Source organism: Lissotriton vulgaris, chromosome 3_1 (assembly GCF_964263255.1).
Source record: "Lissotriton vulgaris chromosome 3_1, aLisVul1.2, whole genome shotgun sequence".
Classification (NCBI taxonomy): Eukaryota; Metazoa; Chordata; class Amphibia; order Caudata; family Salamandridae; genus Lissotriton; species Lissotriton vulgaris.
Window position 1 is genome coordinate 1102835167 of NC_141689.1, and position 21293 is coordinate 1102856459.

General features: G+C 41.9%; 1 protein-coding gene across 2 annotated transcripts in view; it reads right to left on the reverse strand.

The window, feature by feature from the left end:
* The window catches only part of LOC147727489 (alcohol dehydrogenase 1-like), a 256534-nt gene that overhangs the window by 44607 nt on the left and 190634 nt on the right, over nucleotides 1-21293 (reverse strand). For both annotated transcript variants that reach the window (XM_086961564.1, XM_086961565.1), the window contains exon 7: nucleotides 12629-12764. In XM_086961564.1, the coding sequence (XP_086817690.1) occupies nucleotides 12629-12764 (136 nt within the window). The remainder of the gene's footprint in view (nucleotides 1-12628; nucleotides 12765-21293) is intronic.

A 21293-nucleotide genomic window follows, 5' to 3' on the forward strand; every position in this document is an offset into this window, starting at 1 on the left:
TGACGATCTTTCCTTATCGAAAAATGCAGTGTTTTGATCAACAGCAAGCACATATGGGTCTTTAATTCCAGTAAAATAGCATTCAAGTGGTATAAACTTGCTGAATCATCCATATTTGCTCCCTAAAAGTTAGCATGGGTAATGCTTTAGGCAGAAATGTATCCATAACTAGATTCTCCTTTGTCAGGTTGTATGTAGTCTTTATCACTCAAGCATTGTTGAATTTTGAGAGGTGGCAATCAATTCTCATTGAGAGCAATACAGATTTTTTCCCAACAAAGTATAATTATCTTTTGCAGAGATTCCAGTACAGTCATAAAAACTGTCCAATTTTATTTTCCAGTCCAGACTATTAATGTTCCATCTTACAAAGTGTTCCTGAGAGTTGGCCACTGTCCTCAAAGTAACCATGCAAAAAGAACAATTGATAGAATGGAGAACAATGTTATATATTCACCCCAGTACAGAGATCTGGGCGCAATCCAACAATTTATTGCTCACCATGCCATTCCCGTTTGGACCCAGCCATATGCAAATCCGTCTTTACCCTGTGCCCCATGTGAACAGTCCTGCCGGAAGTGGCAGGCCAGGTCCTCCCTGGTCTGGAAATAAGCATCCTAGCACCGGTTTTGGGGTTTCACCCCTAATCAGCGAGTTTATCTTGACTCCAGTGGCATGGAGAGCACGAGACCCACCTCTGGGCATACCAGTCCCACTCGTGGTGACAAATGCAAAAAGAACAATTGATGGACAGAATGCACAAAAATGTCATACATTCACCCCAGTGCAGAGATCTGGGCCTAAATCCATTGTTCTTTTGCTCACCATGCCATTCCAGTTTGGACCCAGCCATATGCTAGTCAGTCTTGACCCTGCACCCAATGGGAACAGTCCAGCCCGACCTGCCAGGCCAGGTCCTCCCTGGACTGGAAACAAGCATCCTGGGACCTATTTCGGAGTTTCACCACTCGTCAGCCAGGATAGCTTGACTCCAGTGGCATGGAGAGCAAAGGCACTCTTCTGAGCATACCTGTCCCACTCGGGGTGACAAATACAAAAAGAACAATTGATGGACTGAATGCAGGACAATGCCATAAATTCACCCAGTACAGAGATCTGGGCCTTTTATCCATATTGTGTCTTTTGCTCAACGTAACCATAACAATCTACATAAAGCAGCCCTAGAAATGGCCTAATACATTAGACACATTTCTATAGTGCAAAAAGTAGGGGAAATGTTAGCTTTTTTATTTCATTTTTCTTTATTTGCTCCCATCACCGTCTCCATCCCCAAGTTGTGTATTGTCAAGAAGGCTTCTCCTGTACTGCAAGAGTCCACCCTTAGAGACTGAACTTGGGGAGAAACATGGCACATGTGAGACAATGGACATTAGATAAATCGTTCACAACACATTTATTTTGGTGACTTTTACTGATTTCGCCCTGTCTTCTTCAAAAAAACGAAAGTTTAGTGCAACCAGTACCCAACATTTTACTATTGCCTGAAAGTTACAGAAAGAGAAAAGATTACTATTCTTAAATCTTTCAGTAAATTTAAGTAGTTTTAAGTCAGACTACCTTCTACAGGGAAGAGTTTACAAGAGGCAGGCAATATTCTTTCTACAGTACAATATTGTAAAAAAAAAGTATCAGCACATTCTGGTGAAAGCAGATTGACTCTGACATCAGGGCCAGATTGACTATCGGGCATTTTGGAATGCTGCCGAGCTGGGGGCTGATTTAAATGTCGTGGGGGCTGATTTCGTTGATGGAGACCTGCGTGTGCTTTGAAATAAACAAAGCAAAATGAATTTCGTTCAGCACACGCAGGTCCCCATCAACAAAATCAGCTCCGAGCTCAATTATTATTATTATTATTATTAATCGGGTTTTGTAGAGCGCAAACAACCCGGAGGCCTCGTAGCGCTAGGTACCGTCATACTAAAAGGGAAAAAAGTTAAATGAACAGGTAAGTTTTCAGATCCTTCCGAAATTTTAAAAGGCTAGGTTCACTGCGAAGGGAGGTGGGCAGAGAGTTCCATTCTTTTGCGGCATTCCAGGAGAAGGAACGTCCGCCCCATCTGGTCCGTCTGATTTTGTTGACAGTGGCCAGGAAAGCAGTGCTGGATCTTAGGGGTCTGTGAGGAAGATAGGGTTTTGCCAGGGAACAGATCATAGTGGGGGCATTCTTCCACATGGCTTTGTGCATAAAACAGAGATTTAAACAGCACTCTGGCCTTAACAGGAAGCCAGTACAGTTTCCTCAGGGCAATGGCGGCTGATTCTCGTTTGTTGAGGCCTAACAGGAGGCGAGCTGCGGCGTTTTGAGTCACCTGTAGCTTTTTGATTGTAAATGCGGGGGCGCCTAAGTATAAAGAGTTCCCGTAATCCAGGCGGGACAAAATGATGGCTTGAACCATTATTCTGCGAGCTTCAAAAGGGAGAAGAGGCAGCACTTTTCTCAGCATACGCATTAGCCCAAAGCATGTGGCAGAGAGAGTAGTAGCTTGCTGCATGAAGCTGAGGTTGGAGTCCAACCAAATGCCTAAGCTCTTTATATGGGACTTTGGTTGAGGCGTGGGGCCCATGAACGGTGGCCAGTCTGACAAAGGACTGGGAATGGTTGAATTGCCTAACACCATGAGCTCAGTTTTCTCGCCATTTAATTTTAAATGTGAGGTAGCCATCCACTGAGCCACCGCTACCAGACAGTTACTTAGATTGGAAGGGGGAGAGTCTGCCTGATTCATAGATACGACTAATTGCGTATCATCGGCGTAGGTTATTATATCAAGGCCGAAAGAGTGCACTATATCAGCTAACGGCTGCATATAAATATTAAAAAGAGTAGGGCTCAATGAAGAGCCCTGAGGTACACCTTGATCCAAGGGCCAGACTTTTGAGTAGGTAGTACCCTCAACTACCCTAAAAGAGCGATTCTCTAGGAATGACTGGAGCCAATGCATGGCTTTCCCAGATATTCCCATCTGGTTGAGGCGGTGAAGGAGAATGCTGGTGTTAACGGTATCAAAGGCGGCACTAAGGTCGAGCAACATGATTGCTGTAGTGCCGCCTTGATCCATTTGCTTCCTGGCCAGCTCAGTTACCGCCAGGAGGGCCGCCTCAGTTCCCAATTTTGGACGAAAACCAGCTTGGGAATCGTGGAGGAGATGATGGTTCTCTAAAAATTGAGTGCTAGATGAGTTGACGTGTTTTTCTAGGAGTTTGCTGATCCACGGAAGGAGGGAAATAGGCCGGTAATTGGCCATATTTTCCGGGTCCAGAGTGAGTTTCTTCAGCAAAGCCTTAACCTGTGCACATTTCCACGAGGTGGGTACTGAGCCTGTGGAAATAGAAGTGTTTAATATGTTGAGAATAACAGGTTTGACAGTGTTCTCAATTTTTACTATCTGACCGGGAGGAGCAGGGTCTGTGGGAGATCCTGATTTTATTTTCGTCATGATAGCCGCAAGTGAGTTCTCATCCAGCAATGGAAACTCATCTAATTTTGGAGTCATGACATTAGGTAAGCTGGTTTCCATATCCTGGGATAGATTAGGTGATTTAAAAGCAGAGGCAATTTTTTGTATTTTGCTATAAAAATACTCAGCTTGACTCTCACAGCGAGCCTGAGCTTTACTCGGGTCAGCAGGAACCAGGGGGATATCAATCAGGAATTTTGCTATCTGAAAGATTTCTCTAGAAGAGTTGGAGGCAGTTAAAAAATTTTCCTCGAAGTATAAAGTTTTAGTTCGTCTGATTTCTAATTTATATATATTTTTTTGATGGCTTCAAGATGTGTAGTTTTATCTATCTTACTACGAGAAATCCTCCACTTTCTTTCAAATCTTCTGCACGCCCTCAATGTTGTGTTGCTTCTGTGGCAGGCAACAAATGATGCAGACGAAGTTGGCCTTTTCGAGGTTAAGTTTAATGGAGCAAAGCAACCTGGCATCCGATCACCTCGACAGCGCAGAACAACTGCCGACTATCGAGCGTGGTACGCCTGACATTCTAGTACAGAATACAAAAGATGAACAGAGCGTGCACAGAATGTTAACACACATAAGATTCCAACATAACACATCCTCCTTCCTAGCGAACAAAGTATAACAAAAATAAATTAACAAAGAAACTATCCTCCTTCTAAGCGGAAAGAAAACTAAAAAGTAGCATAATCTTTAAGATACATTGGTGGTTTACAAACTCTACGTTCAGCACACAAACTCTCATCACCCACCTTCTCAACCTCATGCATAACACGAGAGGGAAGAGCATCGGGTTCAAAAGCAGATTGTCGAGCGCCAGAATCTCTGAAATCCGAGTCAGGCATGAACATTGCGCCCGAACAACCATCAACCTTGGAAGCTGAAGAATGGAGTGAACCACATTTCTGATAAAGAGCAACATTCCTCAAATTCCACCTCTCACCACCTTCAACAATCAGGGAGTACTTGCTAACAGCAACAACACGGAACGGCCCTCTAAACATATGCAAACCAGCTTTAGTTCTCCCAGACTTAATTTTGACCCAATCACCAACCACAATTTTGCCAGCAACAACCTGCGGAAAACTCTCACCATCAGAAAGTACCCAATCCTTCAACAAAGCTGGAACCATTCTAGAACCAGGAGAACACCCACGCATAATCTGAAAAGGAGATTGATGAGTGACACTGTGGAGAGTGGTCCTGTACGACCAAATCATGTCTTCAACCAACCGTTTGGGATCTAAATTGTTGGCTAAAGCAAGTTGGATGGGACCCTTGATGAGTCTATTGGACCTTTCGACCATACCATTGACCATTGGATTGTACAATGAAGTACAAGAATGCATGACACCGCATTTCTCAAAAAAAACAATTCATTTTGTTAGAGTTTAACTGAGTGCCATTGTCAGTTAAAATCATATTAGGAAGACCCTCTTGCGAAAAGAGCCTCTCTAACACCTCTTTAGTGGTCTTAGTGGTGATAGCTTTAAGAAATTCAACACAAAGCCACTCCGAGTGTACATCAACAACAACTGCAGCAAAAAGCATTTCCGCAGCTAAACCCGAAAGAGGGCCAATGAAATCCAAACAAAGGTTATACCAAGGTTTCCCAGGATCTGTAATGTGCCCTTTACTACTTTGAAGGCCAACTCTTAACCTCTTCTCACTCTCCTTACAACATTTACAGTTTTCCACCCAACCTCGGACCTCATCATCCAACCCAGGCCACCAAAATTCTTGCTTTATTCTCCTAATGGTCATACCCTGACCAAGATGTCCCTCATGGGCCAATTTAAAAATATGCAACCTTAAACCAAAAGGTGGTACAAAGCGATCTCCTCTCATATGACCTCAGATCCAGAAAGAGACAATTCATCCAAGAGTTTCCAATAAGGTCTAACAGGAACAGGCAACATACTATCTGTGGAAGCACCTCTCTTTATTAAAAGAACCACTTCTTTCAAGGTTGAATCCTTCTCCATTTCAACCAACCACTGATCTTTAGAAAACGCACCTAAGGAAGACTCACACACATCACCAACCGCAGCAACAGCCTCATCGGTATTTGATTTCTCCAGATCTTGATCAACCAATTTCCAATCGACAGACAAACGAGATAAACAATCTGCCTGCAAATCTAGCAAGGCGTGCTGAACCCTTGCCAGCACCACCACCTGACAAAATCTTTAACAAGGGCTTGTGATCAGTCCTCAAAACAAACGTCACCCCCCACAAATATATACGAAAATACTCAACACTCCACGCAGCAGCCAACGCTTCTCGTTCTATGACAGAGTAATTCCTCTCAGCTTGAGTTAACGTCCTTGACGCAAATGCAATGGTTTTTTCAACGCCATGTTGAAGCTGCGAAAACATCACCCCAATACCAGTCAAACTAGCATCCACAGTCAAATAGGATTTACACGCAGGATCAAAAGGGGCCAGAATCCCTGCATTGCAAATGTTGTCCTTGATTTGTTGAAAAGATTTCTCTTGCAGTTGTTGCCAGACAAACCTATTGCCCTTCCTCAACAATACTCTCAGAGGTTCAGATAAATTCGCAAATCCCTTGACAAATTTCGAATAGTATTCGACTAATCCTAAAAAGGATTGGAGCTGATCCCTATCTTTAGGGGCAGGAGCTTGACTAATGGCCACTAGCAAATTCTTCTTGGGAGCAATTCCACCACTGGAAATGGTATAACCCAAATACTCAATGCTTTCAGTTAAAAAGACACATTTATCTTTATTGACAGTCAAACCCGTATCTTCCAACTTGAAGAGCACTTGGCGCAAAACCAAGTTGTGATCATTAATCGTTTTCCCTGAGACAAGGATATCATCCTGAAAATATACAACGCCTGGCAATCCCTTTAACATGTTGGACATCATTCGTTGAAAAACACTAGCAGCCGAGGCTAAGCCAAACGGCATACGAGTGAATTGGAAAGTACCTTCGGTCGTGATAAAGGTAGTAAGAGATTTGGAGTCAGGGTGCAATCTAATTTGATGATACGCGCTTCTTAAATCAATTTTAGAGAAAAAATTTCCCCCACCCACCGATTGCAAAAACTCATTGATATTGGGAAGAGGAAAGGTATCAGTTATAATCTCCCGATTGAGCGACCTGAGATCGATGCAGAATCTCAAATGGCCATCGGATTTCAGAGTGATAACCACTGGAGAAATCCAGGGAGAAGCTTCAACTGGTTCAATAATCTTTGAGATCAACATATCTTGTAATAATTCTTTCAAACCTTGCCTAACAGACAAAGGCACCCTCCTGAGTTTGTGTTGCACGGGCGTAGCATTGGGTTTCAAAACTATTTTGTGAAAGTAATCCTTGACACAACCCAATTTATCTTCGAATACTCTATGAGCAGCATTTAAAATATCCTTGACTTGAATATCATTTTCAATAACCATGACCACGTCTGGTGAATTCGGATTAATTATGATATTCAAATCAACTGGTGCATCCAACCCAAAATTGGAGGCCCTTCTCTAGCAATGTATACTTTGCCATTAATACTCCTGGATTTAAAAACAATAGCACCAAACATGTAACCCAAAACATCAATGGGTTTACCTTGGTAGCCAACTGGACTGATGTCTCTTTCAGCTAAAGAAACATCATGCCATAAAGAAGAAAATGTAGATTCGGGAATAATGGTAAACAAAGAGCCAGAATCAACCATGAGTGAAACATTTTGACCACAAACAGAAAAAAAGCAGAGGGTCTTGTTAATCTGGGAGAATCACTAGTTACACTAACCAGATCATAATCCACTTGTTGGATCATTAAAACCCTATCGCCAATTACATTTACCTTAGACTTGACTTTTTCAAGACTGTCAGCAGATTTGCTCTTATCACAAGTCTCATTCTGTTTGCACATCCTGAAATAGTGACCCTTGCGACCACATTTCCTACATGTCTGATCTAAAGCATAACATTTTTTGAAATCCCCCAAATGGAATTGACTTCCACAACGCCAACACTCTTTACCCTTGACTTACTGCAAAATTACTTGAATTATTTTTGCTAAAACGTTTCGAAACTACATTAACTTCACCACCCTCCTCATAATCACAGATTTCAACATTCCCAATCTGCGAAGAATTCTTATCCCTGCGTTCTAATTCCTTGATACATTTCTGTGACTCCTCAATCACTTTGGCCATGTCTATTGCATCTTTTAGGGAAGGGTCTTTGGCAGCCCATAATCTTTCTTGAATTTTCGTGTCGGCATTGAACAATGAGCTGATCATGGATAAGTTCATCAGTCATGTTACCAAAACGACACTGAATAGAAAGTTTGCGTAACCCAGAAACAAATTCATTGATACTCTCATTCTCAGCTTGAGGATGAGTGTAAAAACGGTATCTTGCCATGACCAAATTAACCTCTTTTGCAAATCTGGTTTCAAGTCTCTTCAGTGCCTCTTTATACACATCATCCTTAGGTTTACCATTGGGACCCATAGCAACTGGTAAGTATTTAAACATTCTCTGACCTTCATTTCCAAGAGTACTGAGTAAAAGTGCTTTCTTTCTTTCAGGGAGAAAGCTCTTTCCATCTAGGGCAACAATATAATTATCCAACATTTCAACCCAGTCCTCCCATTCTATCATTGGTGTACCTGGAGAAGATAAAAACATTGGAGGCATAACGATGTTTGAGGCCATAATGGTAAAAACGAAATTGCTCAAAGTAAAGAAACAAAAACACACAATGAATGGCAAAAACAGGTGTGCAAATCACAGTAAAAACCTGTATGGAAAAAGAGGTGTGCACATCACCGTGAAAGGATCTGCTAGAACCAGGTGAGCAGATCACCGTAGACGAATAATCAAATGTAAGGCCAGAAGTAGTCTGTGAGGCTAAGGCTGCGAAGAACACAAAGCGCGGTGTGGGCAAAATGCAGGAATGCAGAATCAAGAATGACGCATACAATGCCTACCGGGAGGCAGAGTGTTCCAGTGCGTAACAATGCCCCAAGTGACGAGTGCACTTCAATGACGTGAGGTGACAAAAGAGAAAGCAGAACGTCAGGAACATAAGTCACGTATTTGACGTGAGCGCTCCACTGACGTCAGATGCGTTGCAGTGACAGAGCAGCAACTGTCAAGCTTGGAACACAGAAAGTTCAACAAGCGTGCGGAGGAAATAATTTGGAAAAAAAGTACCTTGAACGAAGGCCAAACCAGTCTGAATGCGAGGAGTCAAATTGCAGGAATCGGGAGGGCGCAGCGCCGAAGGAGGTGACGTCCGATCACCAGGTTGCTTTCAAAGCGGTGCGCCGAGTCAGCAGAATCCGTACAACACAGCAGACACCGAGAATCCGTCGCCAAAAATGTTGTGTTGCTTCTGTGGCAGCAAACAAATGATGCAGACGAAGTTGGCCTTTTCCAGGTTAAGTTTAATGGAGCAAAGCAACCTGGCATCCGATCACCTCGACAGTGCAGAACAACTGCCGACTGTCGAGCGTCGTACGCCTGACATTCTAGTACAGAATACAAAAGATGAACAGAGCGTCCACAGGATGTTAACACAGGTAAGATTCCAACATAACACCCAACAGCATTCCAAAATGCCTGGTGGCCAGTCCGGCCCTGTCTGACATCTTGAGCTGATACAGCAGCTTGGTTGTTTGCAACCTACTCCGCTAAATTTAAGATTTTACTGGCAACACTGTGCAATGACTTTATAATATCAACCCAACTAACATAAGCGCCCAATTTGCCTCAGTCAAGGGACCTCTTCCTCCTCTGTGTCGCAGGTGGTACAAAGGTTCCTGTGTAATTTTCATTCTTCCATGCCTACAAGTCTCATTCAACAATTCCGTGCGTTCCACTACAATGGTTTAAACTGCATCATGTATTCTCACTATGAATGATGCAGCCACTTCCAGGGTTTGCACGAACCTTGCCTTGAACGTCCCTGATTTTTGACTGATCCAAGAGATATAGCTTCAATTTGAGCTATACCTTCTTCTAGAGAGGGTATGGACAAGGGGCCTGGAGCTGTCACTTCTCTAATGTCCCTCAAATAATATGCTAATCATGCAAACAAAAAAACAGATAATAGAAATGAGCTGAAGAAACCGTGAATATTAGGGACAGCGTTAACTCATGAGGAAGCTATTAGCCAGTCTTTGACGGAAATTTGTAAAATGTCCTATTTGGCTGAATGAACATGTAATCCGAAGGAATTTGGCAGCAATCTGCGTAATTTTAAACTCTGCTTCTTAAGAAAAGAACAATAATATGTGTTATCTGTGAAAGTCAACCCAGCTCACAAAGAGGAGGCTATTCCCATTCAAGTTTCATACATAATTGGACTGACATGTAATTCTTCTTTAAAGGTGATCATTAACTCTGGGAAATGGGAGCGACTCTTGTAATGGGAAAAACTATAATTAGTATTTCTCATAAGTAAGATGAAGATTCCACACCTTGTGGTGCATTGACCTGTCTCCTTATTGAGGTGTGATCCCAAGATCCTATCACAAGTCAGGACATCTAGATTACGCAGATTTGTTGTTTATTTGGATCAGTGAGGATTTACATGAGGACAAAAGATGGGTAAAGGTGTTTCAGATCTCTTAGCTTGTATCGATATTACTTAGTCTTATATTGAGTATAGGGTTAGAAGCAGACAAACCCCAAATTAACATGTACTCACCGTCTGGTAGCTTGACACAGAGCAGTCAGGCTTAACTTTAGAGTTAATGTGTAAAGCATTTCTGCAAAACCTCAAACATTAAAGTAGTGAAAACACCACACAAAAAGATTCCACACCAGGTTAGAAAAATAGAGCATAATTTAATAAATAAAACAAGACCAGAACAACAAACATTCAATGAGTTGAACTTGAGATATGGATGTCAACGTTTCTAGATATAAATAATGCCTAGATGCAAGAAGCACTATTTGGGATATCTGGTAGTGCCCGATAGGGATAAAGTCAAAATTCAGCCCAACCACGATGAAGGGGGTGTGCCAGCTTCAAGGACCGTGTTAGGCCCGCTGAACGAATACCCTAGAGTCCTGGTTGTGGAGCACTTGCCTGGAAGAGGCGTCTCACAGCCAAAGCGATGCGTCGCTTTAGAAGTGTGGCGAGGCTGCGGTGCAAGGTCCTGATGCATCGACGTCAAGGATCATATTGATGGGACTTCCAATGTAAAGTCCAGAGTTGAGGATGCGAGGCGCAGCAGGGGGCGATGCATTGGTTCTGAGAGTTCTGAAGCTGCGATATGGAGATCCATCGTCCTCATCTAAGCTGCCATCGACAAGCATTGCATGGTGCTTGCAACAGGTTAAGCATCGTGCAGCAGCAGTTTCGTAGGCCATGTGTCAGTTCCAGGTGTAGGAGGCTGCCGTGATGGAGTTGTTTTCAATGGGTCCAATCCACACAACGGCGGCAACATGCTGGTTCTGCTCGGCCAAGGAGATGCATTGGTGTGCTTGTGGATGCATTGCTCAACAGAGGATGCATCGGTTCTACTGGAGATATACCTTAGGCCCACTTCCAAGGTTCCAGGACTGGAGTGGCACCACTTGGCATGGTGGCAGACTCACAGATGGCAAAATCTAGGTGCAGAAACAGGTTGATTGGAAGTCTTTTATGTCCATGAGACCTCAGATCAGGAGGACAGCCAGCTACCTATGGAGTCACCTTGTGTTCAAGAATTGCAGGTCTAGTTTTTCTCACCCAGACAGGAGGGCAGCAGTCCAGAAGGTCAGCACAGAAAACAAGAGTCCAGTTCAGCAGATTGACAGTTCTTTCAGCAGCACAAAATTCCTTCTTCCTGGCAGTGTCTGCACAGGTGCAGAAATGTACTGAAGTGGCCGTGTCAGATGTCCAGTACTTATACACAGTTGTGCCTTTAAAATGTGAAATGGGGGTGACTTTGAAGACAAGCCTTTGAAGTGCACACAGGTCCTCCCTTTTGGCCCTTGCTCCAGATTCACTACAAGGAGTATGAAGCCCTTTGTGTGAGGACAGGACTCAGTCTATCCAGGTGTAAGTGAGACTGGTTCCATATCCTCCCTCCCATCCGGCCAGGATGGCCCATCAACTCACACCTAAGCTCCCATTGTGTGTGGCTATCTAGGGGGAATACACAAAGCCCAACTGTCACCTACCCCAGACATCTAATAATAGACAGGCAGCAGGCACCCAATGGCTAGAGCAAGGACATTTCAACTTTCTAAGAGTGGCATCTTCAGAATTGCAATTTAAAATCTGTCTTCACTATAAGTTTGGAGTTTAAATTGTTATTCCTGAGACACACAACTTGAAAAGTTCATCTCTTCACAATTGGGAATTAAACTTATAAAATATATTTAAGGTAATCCCAATGTAATCCTATAGAAGAGATAGGCATTGCCGTAGTGAAATACAAATATACGCGTTTTTCACTACCAGGGCATGGAAAACCTAAAAGTGCATGTCCTGTCTTTCAGTTACATTGCACCCTGCCCTCTGGGTTACCTAGGGTCTACCTTCAGGGAAGGTTTAAGCCTGGTAAAAGGTTTATGTTGCCAGCTTGATATGGCAGTGTCACACACAGGCTCTGCAATGGAAGGTCTGAGACATGGTTATGGGCTTTGTAAGTAGGTGCCACATGCAATAGACCAGGCCCACTAGTAGCATTTGATTTACAGGCCCTGGGTACAGGAAAGATCACTTTAATGGGGGCTTATAGGCAAATTAAATATGCCAATTGAGATGAACCAAGGTTACCATGTTTAGAGGAGAGAGAACTATCTCTTTAGAACTGATTAGCAATGGTAAAGTGCCCAACGTCCTAATACCAGCAATACAAGATAAGAAAAAGTGGAGGAGGGAGGTAAAAGGTTGTGGGGAGGACAACCCTCAGGCTGTCAAGCCCAACACAAGGGTATTATCCAGCTGTATCCATTGTCCCAATCTATCCTGCAGACTCCTACTGTAAATTCGCCTCTCTCAGGTGCCTCCGACCACTGAGCTGTTTTTCCACCAGATGCGCCTTGATGCCTCCGGGTTAAGTTGTGCCATATAAATCCCCAATTCATTCATATGTATATATCTAATGTAAGACCTTCTTACTGCTATTGCATCATAAATTATATCAACTTGATGTCTTTACCTCCAAATATTGCTCCTTTCACAGTACGACCTGTGAGCATCAGCATAGGATCGAAAGAGATCTGGGCACCGGTTGGCGCTACCCCAACAATCACAGTGGTTCCAAATGCATAGTGCGAAGACTGCAGGGCACTAATCTAAAGGAAAACAAAAAGGCAGACCATCACAAGAATGAAAATATATGTTCCATGTTCAACAGGTTCAATCACTTCCAGGGCTGATTAGCCTTTCCCCCTTCAGAAATCAAGGCATTGAGGATCAATCAGTTGGAAAGGTTAAAATAAAAATTATTATTAATATCAGCTTTTAGCAAGAGTCAAAAGAAGTATGTTTATAAACCTTGAATGTGAGTTTATTGGAACATTAACATTTTGAAGAAGCCTCTCTTGTACAAAGAATCAAGTGTTCTTATTTTAAAAACGCAAAGTGATAATGGATAAGAATGCAAAGGACCATATAGCTTATTTGATGAAAATAAATTCCGATATATAATCAGCCAACATTTTCGAAAATTGATTAAAAAAGACAAAGATCCCCATTAGATATTCATCCGGGATAGCAACAAAGGCCAAGACGCAGAAATAGACACTACTCCATCCCTGGGACTGTCCAAATTACTATCTAGATTGCTGCTGTAAACCAGAGACTTGACATTTTGATAGTAATCAACAATAATTTTGCAAAGTTTTTTCTTCTACAACTGTTTAGGTGGAAAGCTAAATAAAGGGTATGTGCCCAATATTGTACAAGCCAAGACCTGGATTCTGTGCTCACTGTCCTTTAAGATTCAAGTTGCACCTCAATGAAGAGGGTCAAATAGCCAAAAACGGCCTGGGGTGTTTGTGTTCCTTTCTTGAGAGGACATTGTCTGGCAGATCTGTCTGGACTTTTCCTATTGGAGTAGGACTAAGACTGATCTCCGTATGGCTGCTCACATCTGGAGGGACATAGTGGAATAGCTGGAATGTGACCAAAGTCATCACCAGTGGCTGAGATGAATTCAAGCATTCTAACCATCACTTTATGTCTTTGTAGAATTACATTTCATGAGTGGCCTGGCTGTAGGAAATTAACATTGAATCCAGCTGCTTCCAGAGGGGTACGTATCTATCTAGGTATTGTATTCTAGGCTGATAAAAGCCCTCCCTAGCACTGATTTCGGATATAGCCAACCTGAAAAAGTATTGTTTTTGTCATGCCAGGCTGATACCATGTGCTGCACTCGTCCATTTTTTTTTGTTTTTTTAGGTAATCTTCCTCTTCCATTCCAGTCCTACCCACCTCTGTTATCTTCCCTGACCCCTTTTCAAAATGTCCTTTCCAGAGTGGGAATTTCTTGAATTAACCTGATTCACTGGTAATTTGCATGGGCCACAATCCAGTTCACCATTTTTCACCAATCATGCCACCTCTGACAGGAACCAGACAAATGGAAATTAGACTTGACCCTGTTCCAATTAGAACAGTCACGCCTTAACTGCAGGCCCAGGCTCCCTCATAAACACACAAACCCCAGACTGGTTTCAGCCTATGTGGGCTTCTCAAATAAGGTGCAATTTGAGTCCTATGTTTCAGTGAGCGCAGGATCCACACCTGTAATCACCTGTCACACTCCCCTAACTTCGCTGCTCAGCTTATCTCATTGTTTTCTGGGTAATCTAGGGTCATATTCATTAGAGATTTGTAGATCTGACTTACCTTGCTACCTGACCGCAATACTGTATCTAAGGGGGGAATTCTTTCGAGTGAGAATGTACCCCGTTTGAATCTTCTCAAACATTCCTTCATCTGTAAGTCTTTGTAGAAAGTCTTGGCCTCTAACCCAAAATCTTGCTGCAGGTCCATAAATGAACTGTTCAGCAGAACAGAGATCCCTCAACTTATTGAGATTAGAGTGCTCCCACGACTTGGCAATCATGTCATAGCTGGTAGACATGAAAAGCGGGGACCTCCACAAGGAAGTATACCATTCTAACCTTATTCGAAACTCTCCAAGTGGTGATCATACTCTTATGTCAATTGAGATGTCATCAGTAATGTCACTGATCATGTCATGAGCGGTATAATATGTGAGGTCATTAGCAGTGCATTGAAGGGGTGTGAGCTATAGTTAGGTCAGGTAACTATAACTGCTGGATTTCACTGGATTTATACAAGCGAAATATGAGCCAAACTATTACATCCCAGTCAACTTTTTTTTTCAGTGAATTTATAGGTTTTTTTTTAACGTTGTCTCTTACTATAACGTCCTGGGAACCTTTGGTCTTTTAGTGAAATGTCTATATATATATATATATATATATATATGTATATATATATATATACATATATACACATATATATATATTTCACACAAGAACGCTCCTGCTGGGATCTGTGGCCCCAGAAAGGTGGCGCGGGATGGCGGCGGAGCAAGCAGTCAGTCAATCGCACATACAGAAAGGAATGTCCGCACTCTCAGGTTGTGCCGCAGTGGGGTTTAATTACATCTGGTAACACGTTTTGACAGCCGAGGCTGTCTTTTTCACATATATATATATACACACATACACACACACTGAAAAAGGTCCTCAATCCCCCAGCGGAATGGGAGAAGCGGCACACCAACCGGAGTCAATTTTCAATATAGAGCAGGAGCTTGATTTTTTAGTACAGGAAAGACTTTCAACACTCCCACCACGGCAAAAGAACTCAGCCGGAAACGCAGGAACACAAGAAGACGCGAGAGACGACGAAGGCAAAAGCAAAAAAGCACAGCAAAAGAAACAACAAGGTTGGCGGAAAAAGAAACAGCAGTAAATAACTCTGTCATCAACCTTTCGGATGTTGTTCTGACAAAAGCTGAGGAACAACTTTTGGCGCTAGGATAAAATTATTGCCCAGCACAATCATTTAAATATGCACCAACTCGCGTTGATGTGTTCTGCTACATACGCAAACTGAAACTTAAAAAATTCTTTGCTCTGCAAAAATTGAAAACCGGAGTTCCTACTAAAACTGCTGCTACGGTCTCAGAGGCTCCTGAGATAATGGCAGCTGATGTCCCCTTATTTCTGGATATGCATGATTTAAATACCTCATTGGACCCACAGTCAACAGCTCAAGATGAAGACACATCAACCCAAAGACGCTTGAGTAAAATTGACATGGTACAGAAAGGTGCTGGATTAACTCCATATAAAGGCAAGTCTGATTTTGTACCATTAATGGCAAAGGATGCAATAGATACTTTTCATGACTGTGTGATTTCAGAGGTAAACACACTGTATAAGAAAGTCAACAGTAAAAAGAAACAAGAATTCAGTCAACAACAGGCAAACTATTTTACTTTGATGAAGAAGCTAGGTACTAATCCTAATATTGTGATAAAAAGAGCAGATAAAGGTGGCAAATTGGTCCTTTGGCCAAAACCTGATTTTATCACTGAAGCACACAGACAATTACATGATGACAAATGCTATTTAAAGTCTAGCAACAAAGAATATGGTCAGGCGAAGGATAATCTTTAAAAGTTGTTAAATAAATTGAGGAGAGAAGGCTTAATATCAGGAGAGGAGTTCAAATTTCTATACAATGAATTCCCCACACAACCAGTCTTCTACCTTATCCCAAAGGTCCTCAAAGGTATCTCGCCGTTATCTGGGAGACCAATTATCTCAGCAATAAATAGTGTGGGTGAGAAAGTGGGCCAATATATAGACTTCTTCCTACAAGAACCTGTGAAACAACTACCAAGTTATGTAAGAGACACTACTGACTTTCTGAAAAAACTTTGAACAATAGAATGGCAGGAAGATATGGTACTAATGACGCTAGATGTTGAATCATTATACACTAGCATAGCCCATACTGATGGTCTCAACGCAGTTAATCACTTTTTGGGACTCAGACCTGCACATTTCTATGAACATAACAAGGCAATATTAAGCCTAATAGAATGGAGTTTATGCAATAACTTTTTTGCCTTTGAAAAGGATGTTTGGCATCAAGTGAGAGGTGTAGCTATGGGGGCCTGCTTCTCACCCAGCTACGCGTGTTTACACGTCGGCTGGTGGGAGGAGCAGGTCCTCAACAGGACACACAAGACCTGGGTGGATGAAAAAATTATCAAATTCCTCAGATACATTGACGATGTATTCATTGTGTGGCAAGGTGAAATTGATGAAGCAATTAACTTTGTTAAGGAAATTAATGTTAATCACTTAAATCTGAAATTCACATCCCACATTAGTAAAAAGGAGGTTGAGTTCCTAGATGTTAAAGTGTACATAGATAATGATACCGCCGGGAGTACCACCCTACACGCCTCAAGTCTGCATCCCAAACATACCATCCATAGCATCCCTTATGGAGAAATCCTTAGATTGAAAAGAATCTGTAGCACCAATGAGGATTTTACTAACTGTGTGAGGGACTTGGAAACTAGATTAAGGGAACGAGGCTATTCCAAGAAGATCTTTGACCAGGCTTTGAAAAAAGCTAGTCTTAGAACCCGAGATAGCCTTTTGCCGATCGATGACAACATGGAAGAGAATTCCTCTTCAAATGTTGACATCGACAATGAGACATGCCCCAGGTTCATCACAGCATTCAGTGACCAGGAGAACACAATCAGGAAAATTATCACCAAAAATTGGCCCATTATAATGACAGATTCGGTCCTAGGAGCACTGTTACCACCTAAACCCACAATTACTTTTCGTAGGGCACGGAGTATGGGAGCTATTTTGGACCAACCAAGTCCTGAACTCAAACAAAAGAGGAATTGGATGCAGACCGCAGGTGGATTTCGCAAATGCTCCACCTGCAGGGCATGCAAATTTGGTGTTATTAAGACCCACTACCATACCCCATTCAGTGAGACCGCAATCCCAATTGTAGGTCAATATACATGCAAAACTGAATTTGCGGTATATGTCCTGACGTGCACTTGTGGCCTTAATTGCATCGGCAGCACCAGCAAACAAGTGCACGTCAGGATCCTACAACATCTACGGGCAATTTTACACAATGACTCAAACTACCCAGTGGCACGCCACTTTGAGTCTACCCACAATAGAGATGTAAATTGTTTATCTTATTATGTAGTGGGAGCAATACCAAAACTAAGAAGAGGTGGTAATAGGGATTTGAAATTAAGGCAGTTGGAATCCAATATGATATTGGAATTCGACAGTAAAAGCCCTAATGGCCTTAATAATACAGAGGATTTACATACCTTCCTCTAATATCCCTCAGTACTCTATTCTGTAATTCTGTAATTCTCTTCAAGTGGTCTATTTGTTACTAAACAAGTCTGGATTTTTGCTCTCAGGCAGTCAGGTTCCCTGTTGCCTGGAGTATGCTTTTTCTGTTTGTACCTATAACAACGATTTTCTTAAATATTTCATCAAATTTCCGTTCCGTCTAGTCAGGTTCCCTGTTAGGCGGAAACTAATGAATCCTCTTGAATTATTCGCTATCTTGTAAATATATGTAATATATTACTTGTACTTATTTTTGAATTTTTACACAATTTTTATACACAGGGTGTTTTAATAAGAGTTATCTATTTATGATTATACTTGCTTGGATTATCAAATGCTTTTATCATGAACTTTAATTTAAGCAAAATGTGGTTTTTAACCCAATTGTTGAAAATATTGAGATAAGGCAAATTTGTTTACAAGTTGGTTTTTCATGCACATGGTCACTTTTTCTTCCTCTAGACAAAACATAGGTCATAATTAATCTTTTGCACTTTTAGGACATGCACTGTTTGCACTTTAAAAATAGCACTTTAAGATCTTACCCATCCATCAGTTTGATCTCATTGAACAATCTATAAATTTTAACTATTTAAAGATAGAAACTTTTTTAACATACTCCCCTCCCCTTTTTCTTGTTCCCCTCTAGATACAAATATTTGATGGATTTATCCAGAGACAGCAGATGAAAACTTATATTCAAGTGATTCTATTTCTTATGCAAATGTATTTATACGGACATATAGACACTTTGGTTATATTTTGAATGTGTCTTTTATTTCCATGATCATGTGACACATGGAGGAGGTGGTAAAGTTTGGGTGTTATGTGCACTATAAAAATAGAAAATGTACAAAACAAAAATTGCATGTGAACAAGGCCTCTGGGAGCCCGAAACGCGTTATGCACTCTCGCACAACTTGAGCAAATAAAAGAAGAAACTTAACATCTGGTCCTGTGGTCTGTCTCCTGGTTTTTCGTGTCTGGATGCAAGGAGTTTTTCGAGGAGATATATATATATATATATATATATATATATATATATATATATATATATATATATATATATATATATATATATATATATATATATATACACATATATATATATATATATACACATATATATATATTTCACACAAGAACGCTCCTGCTGGGATCTGTGGCCCCAGAAAGGTGGCGCGGGATGGCGGCGGAGCAAGCCGTCAGTCAATCGCACATACAGAAAGGAATGTCCGCACTCTCAGGTTGTGCCGCAGTGGGGTTTAATTACATCTAGTAACACGTTTTGACAGCCGAGGCTGTCTTGTTCACATATATATATACACACATACACACATACACACACACTGAAAAAGGTCCTCAATCCCCCAGAGGAATGGGAGAAGCGGCACATCAAATTCTCGCACGCTCGTTTATTGATTCGAAAGAACAGAACGCATTTCTGCTATCTTGTAGCCTTTGTCAAAGATAAAGGTGTAACTTCATAGACATACAAGATGACCTGGCAAAAATAACAGATAACAAGCTGAAACTAAGTACATAAAATAAAGTATTCATAGTTCAGTCATGATAATCCATCAGAGTCAGTCATGTGGCTAAATAGCTCACAAAGTGTACATACCGCACAATCGTGTTGGCCTAAACCGCTTTTTGGATTGTAGACATAGAAGAAATCTACTGCATAAATTTAGTAACTGTCATGATAATATGCTTTTGCCGCACCTGTAAAATGACAGCACAGCATAGAAATAAATAGGGTGCAAACAAATGAAAATAGATGGTGAAGGTGCAGTGAGAGATCGGATGGACAGACATTGTCCTAGGGATGAGTATTACCACAAAAGAAATACTGTGTAATCCAGTCGTCCGATCTGGTAGATTAAATATCGTAAATAATAAAATGCTGCTCAGGGACAGGACTGGACAGCTGCAGAATATAGACAATAGTAATACTGTAATTACAGTATTATATCAAGTTTGGGGTTACAAATAATTTGTGATTTGTGCTACAGAGGCACCAGAATTTAGATACAAAGTGCTATGTGTTAGTAAATGTTGAAAGGCCGAATTAAAAACATGAACATTATGGGGTTTCAATTACTTACACCGCCCACAGTGTTTGGTAGCACCAATTACTGGTGTAGTGATCATCAAAGTCCCAGAATCAAATTTCATCAACGATTCAACAAGGATTCAAGGCAAGTGCTTACTTCCTGCAATCAGGCACTTGTCTTGAATCCTTGCCGAATTTTGATTCTGGGACCTTGATGATGTCTTATCGAGAATGTACTCACTACATTGGTAATTGGATTTATATTTCGGAGAAAATCGCCAGACCTCAACCACAGTGGGTGCCGCCGAGATTTAACAATAAAACAAAGTGTGTTGCCCCAGTGGGTTGCTCGATGGGGGAAGATCTTGCCTCCGTTGCCTTTCTGCTCCCACACACCGGCCTCTCTGTCCCAAACAGTGCAGGAAATCCGACGCTGGCGGTCCGCTCGAAGAGCAGCTGGGCATTTCTGCGGCTGGTCCAGCTTTGCGGCTTTGTTTTATTGTTAAATCTCAGCGGCACCCACTGTGGTTTAATCTGGGGAACTACACGGACCAGGAGACCTTGTGGCCATGCCCACAGGGGCGGGCTCCTTTATCAGGTGTTCCTCATTGCCTGCTGGGGTTTTTGAACTTGCCAGTGATCAAGCATTTAAAATAACAATTAATGCTATAACATTTATTTTTACCAATATTATGAAAGCTATTGTACTCTAATTTTGTTGTGGGAGTGTTTTGCATTGGCAGCAGCAGAAGGCAGGTTGGTTGCGCAAGGATTGAGTTCGGTGGCAGCTATCACTATGGGGCACTATAGGACTATAGCATGGAATGTGAGAGGGCTAAATTAGTTTACAAAGCATTATAGGGTACAGACGTATTTAAGGTGGCAAGGTACGCATGTGGCTATGTTGCAGGAGACTCACCTCCTAGAAACGGAAATACAGAAGCTTCATAAAAAATGGAGTAGGTAACTGTTTGCTTCTACCTTCTAATCCCATGCGAGTTGGCTACCCATATGGAATGTTCCACTAGTCCCGTTTAAACTTCGCAGTTACGAGGCAGATGTAGTGGGCAGATATGTAACAGTGCACAAGGATATGGATGGTATGGAGGTGTGTCTGGCAAATGTTTACACCCCAAACCTGGAGGACGCAGATTTCTTTGGGGAGCTGGAGGATCAGTTGCTGCCCTACATTGGGATTCCTGTGGTATTGACAGGCAATTTTAATTGTATTCTGGATGGTATACTGGAGAGACATCCCCCCAAGCGCCACACTAAGCCAAACATGACTGAATCCCTGAGGGGGGTGATGAATAGGCTGCAGTGGGTGGATATATGACGTGAAACACATCCTGAAGACCAACAGT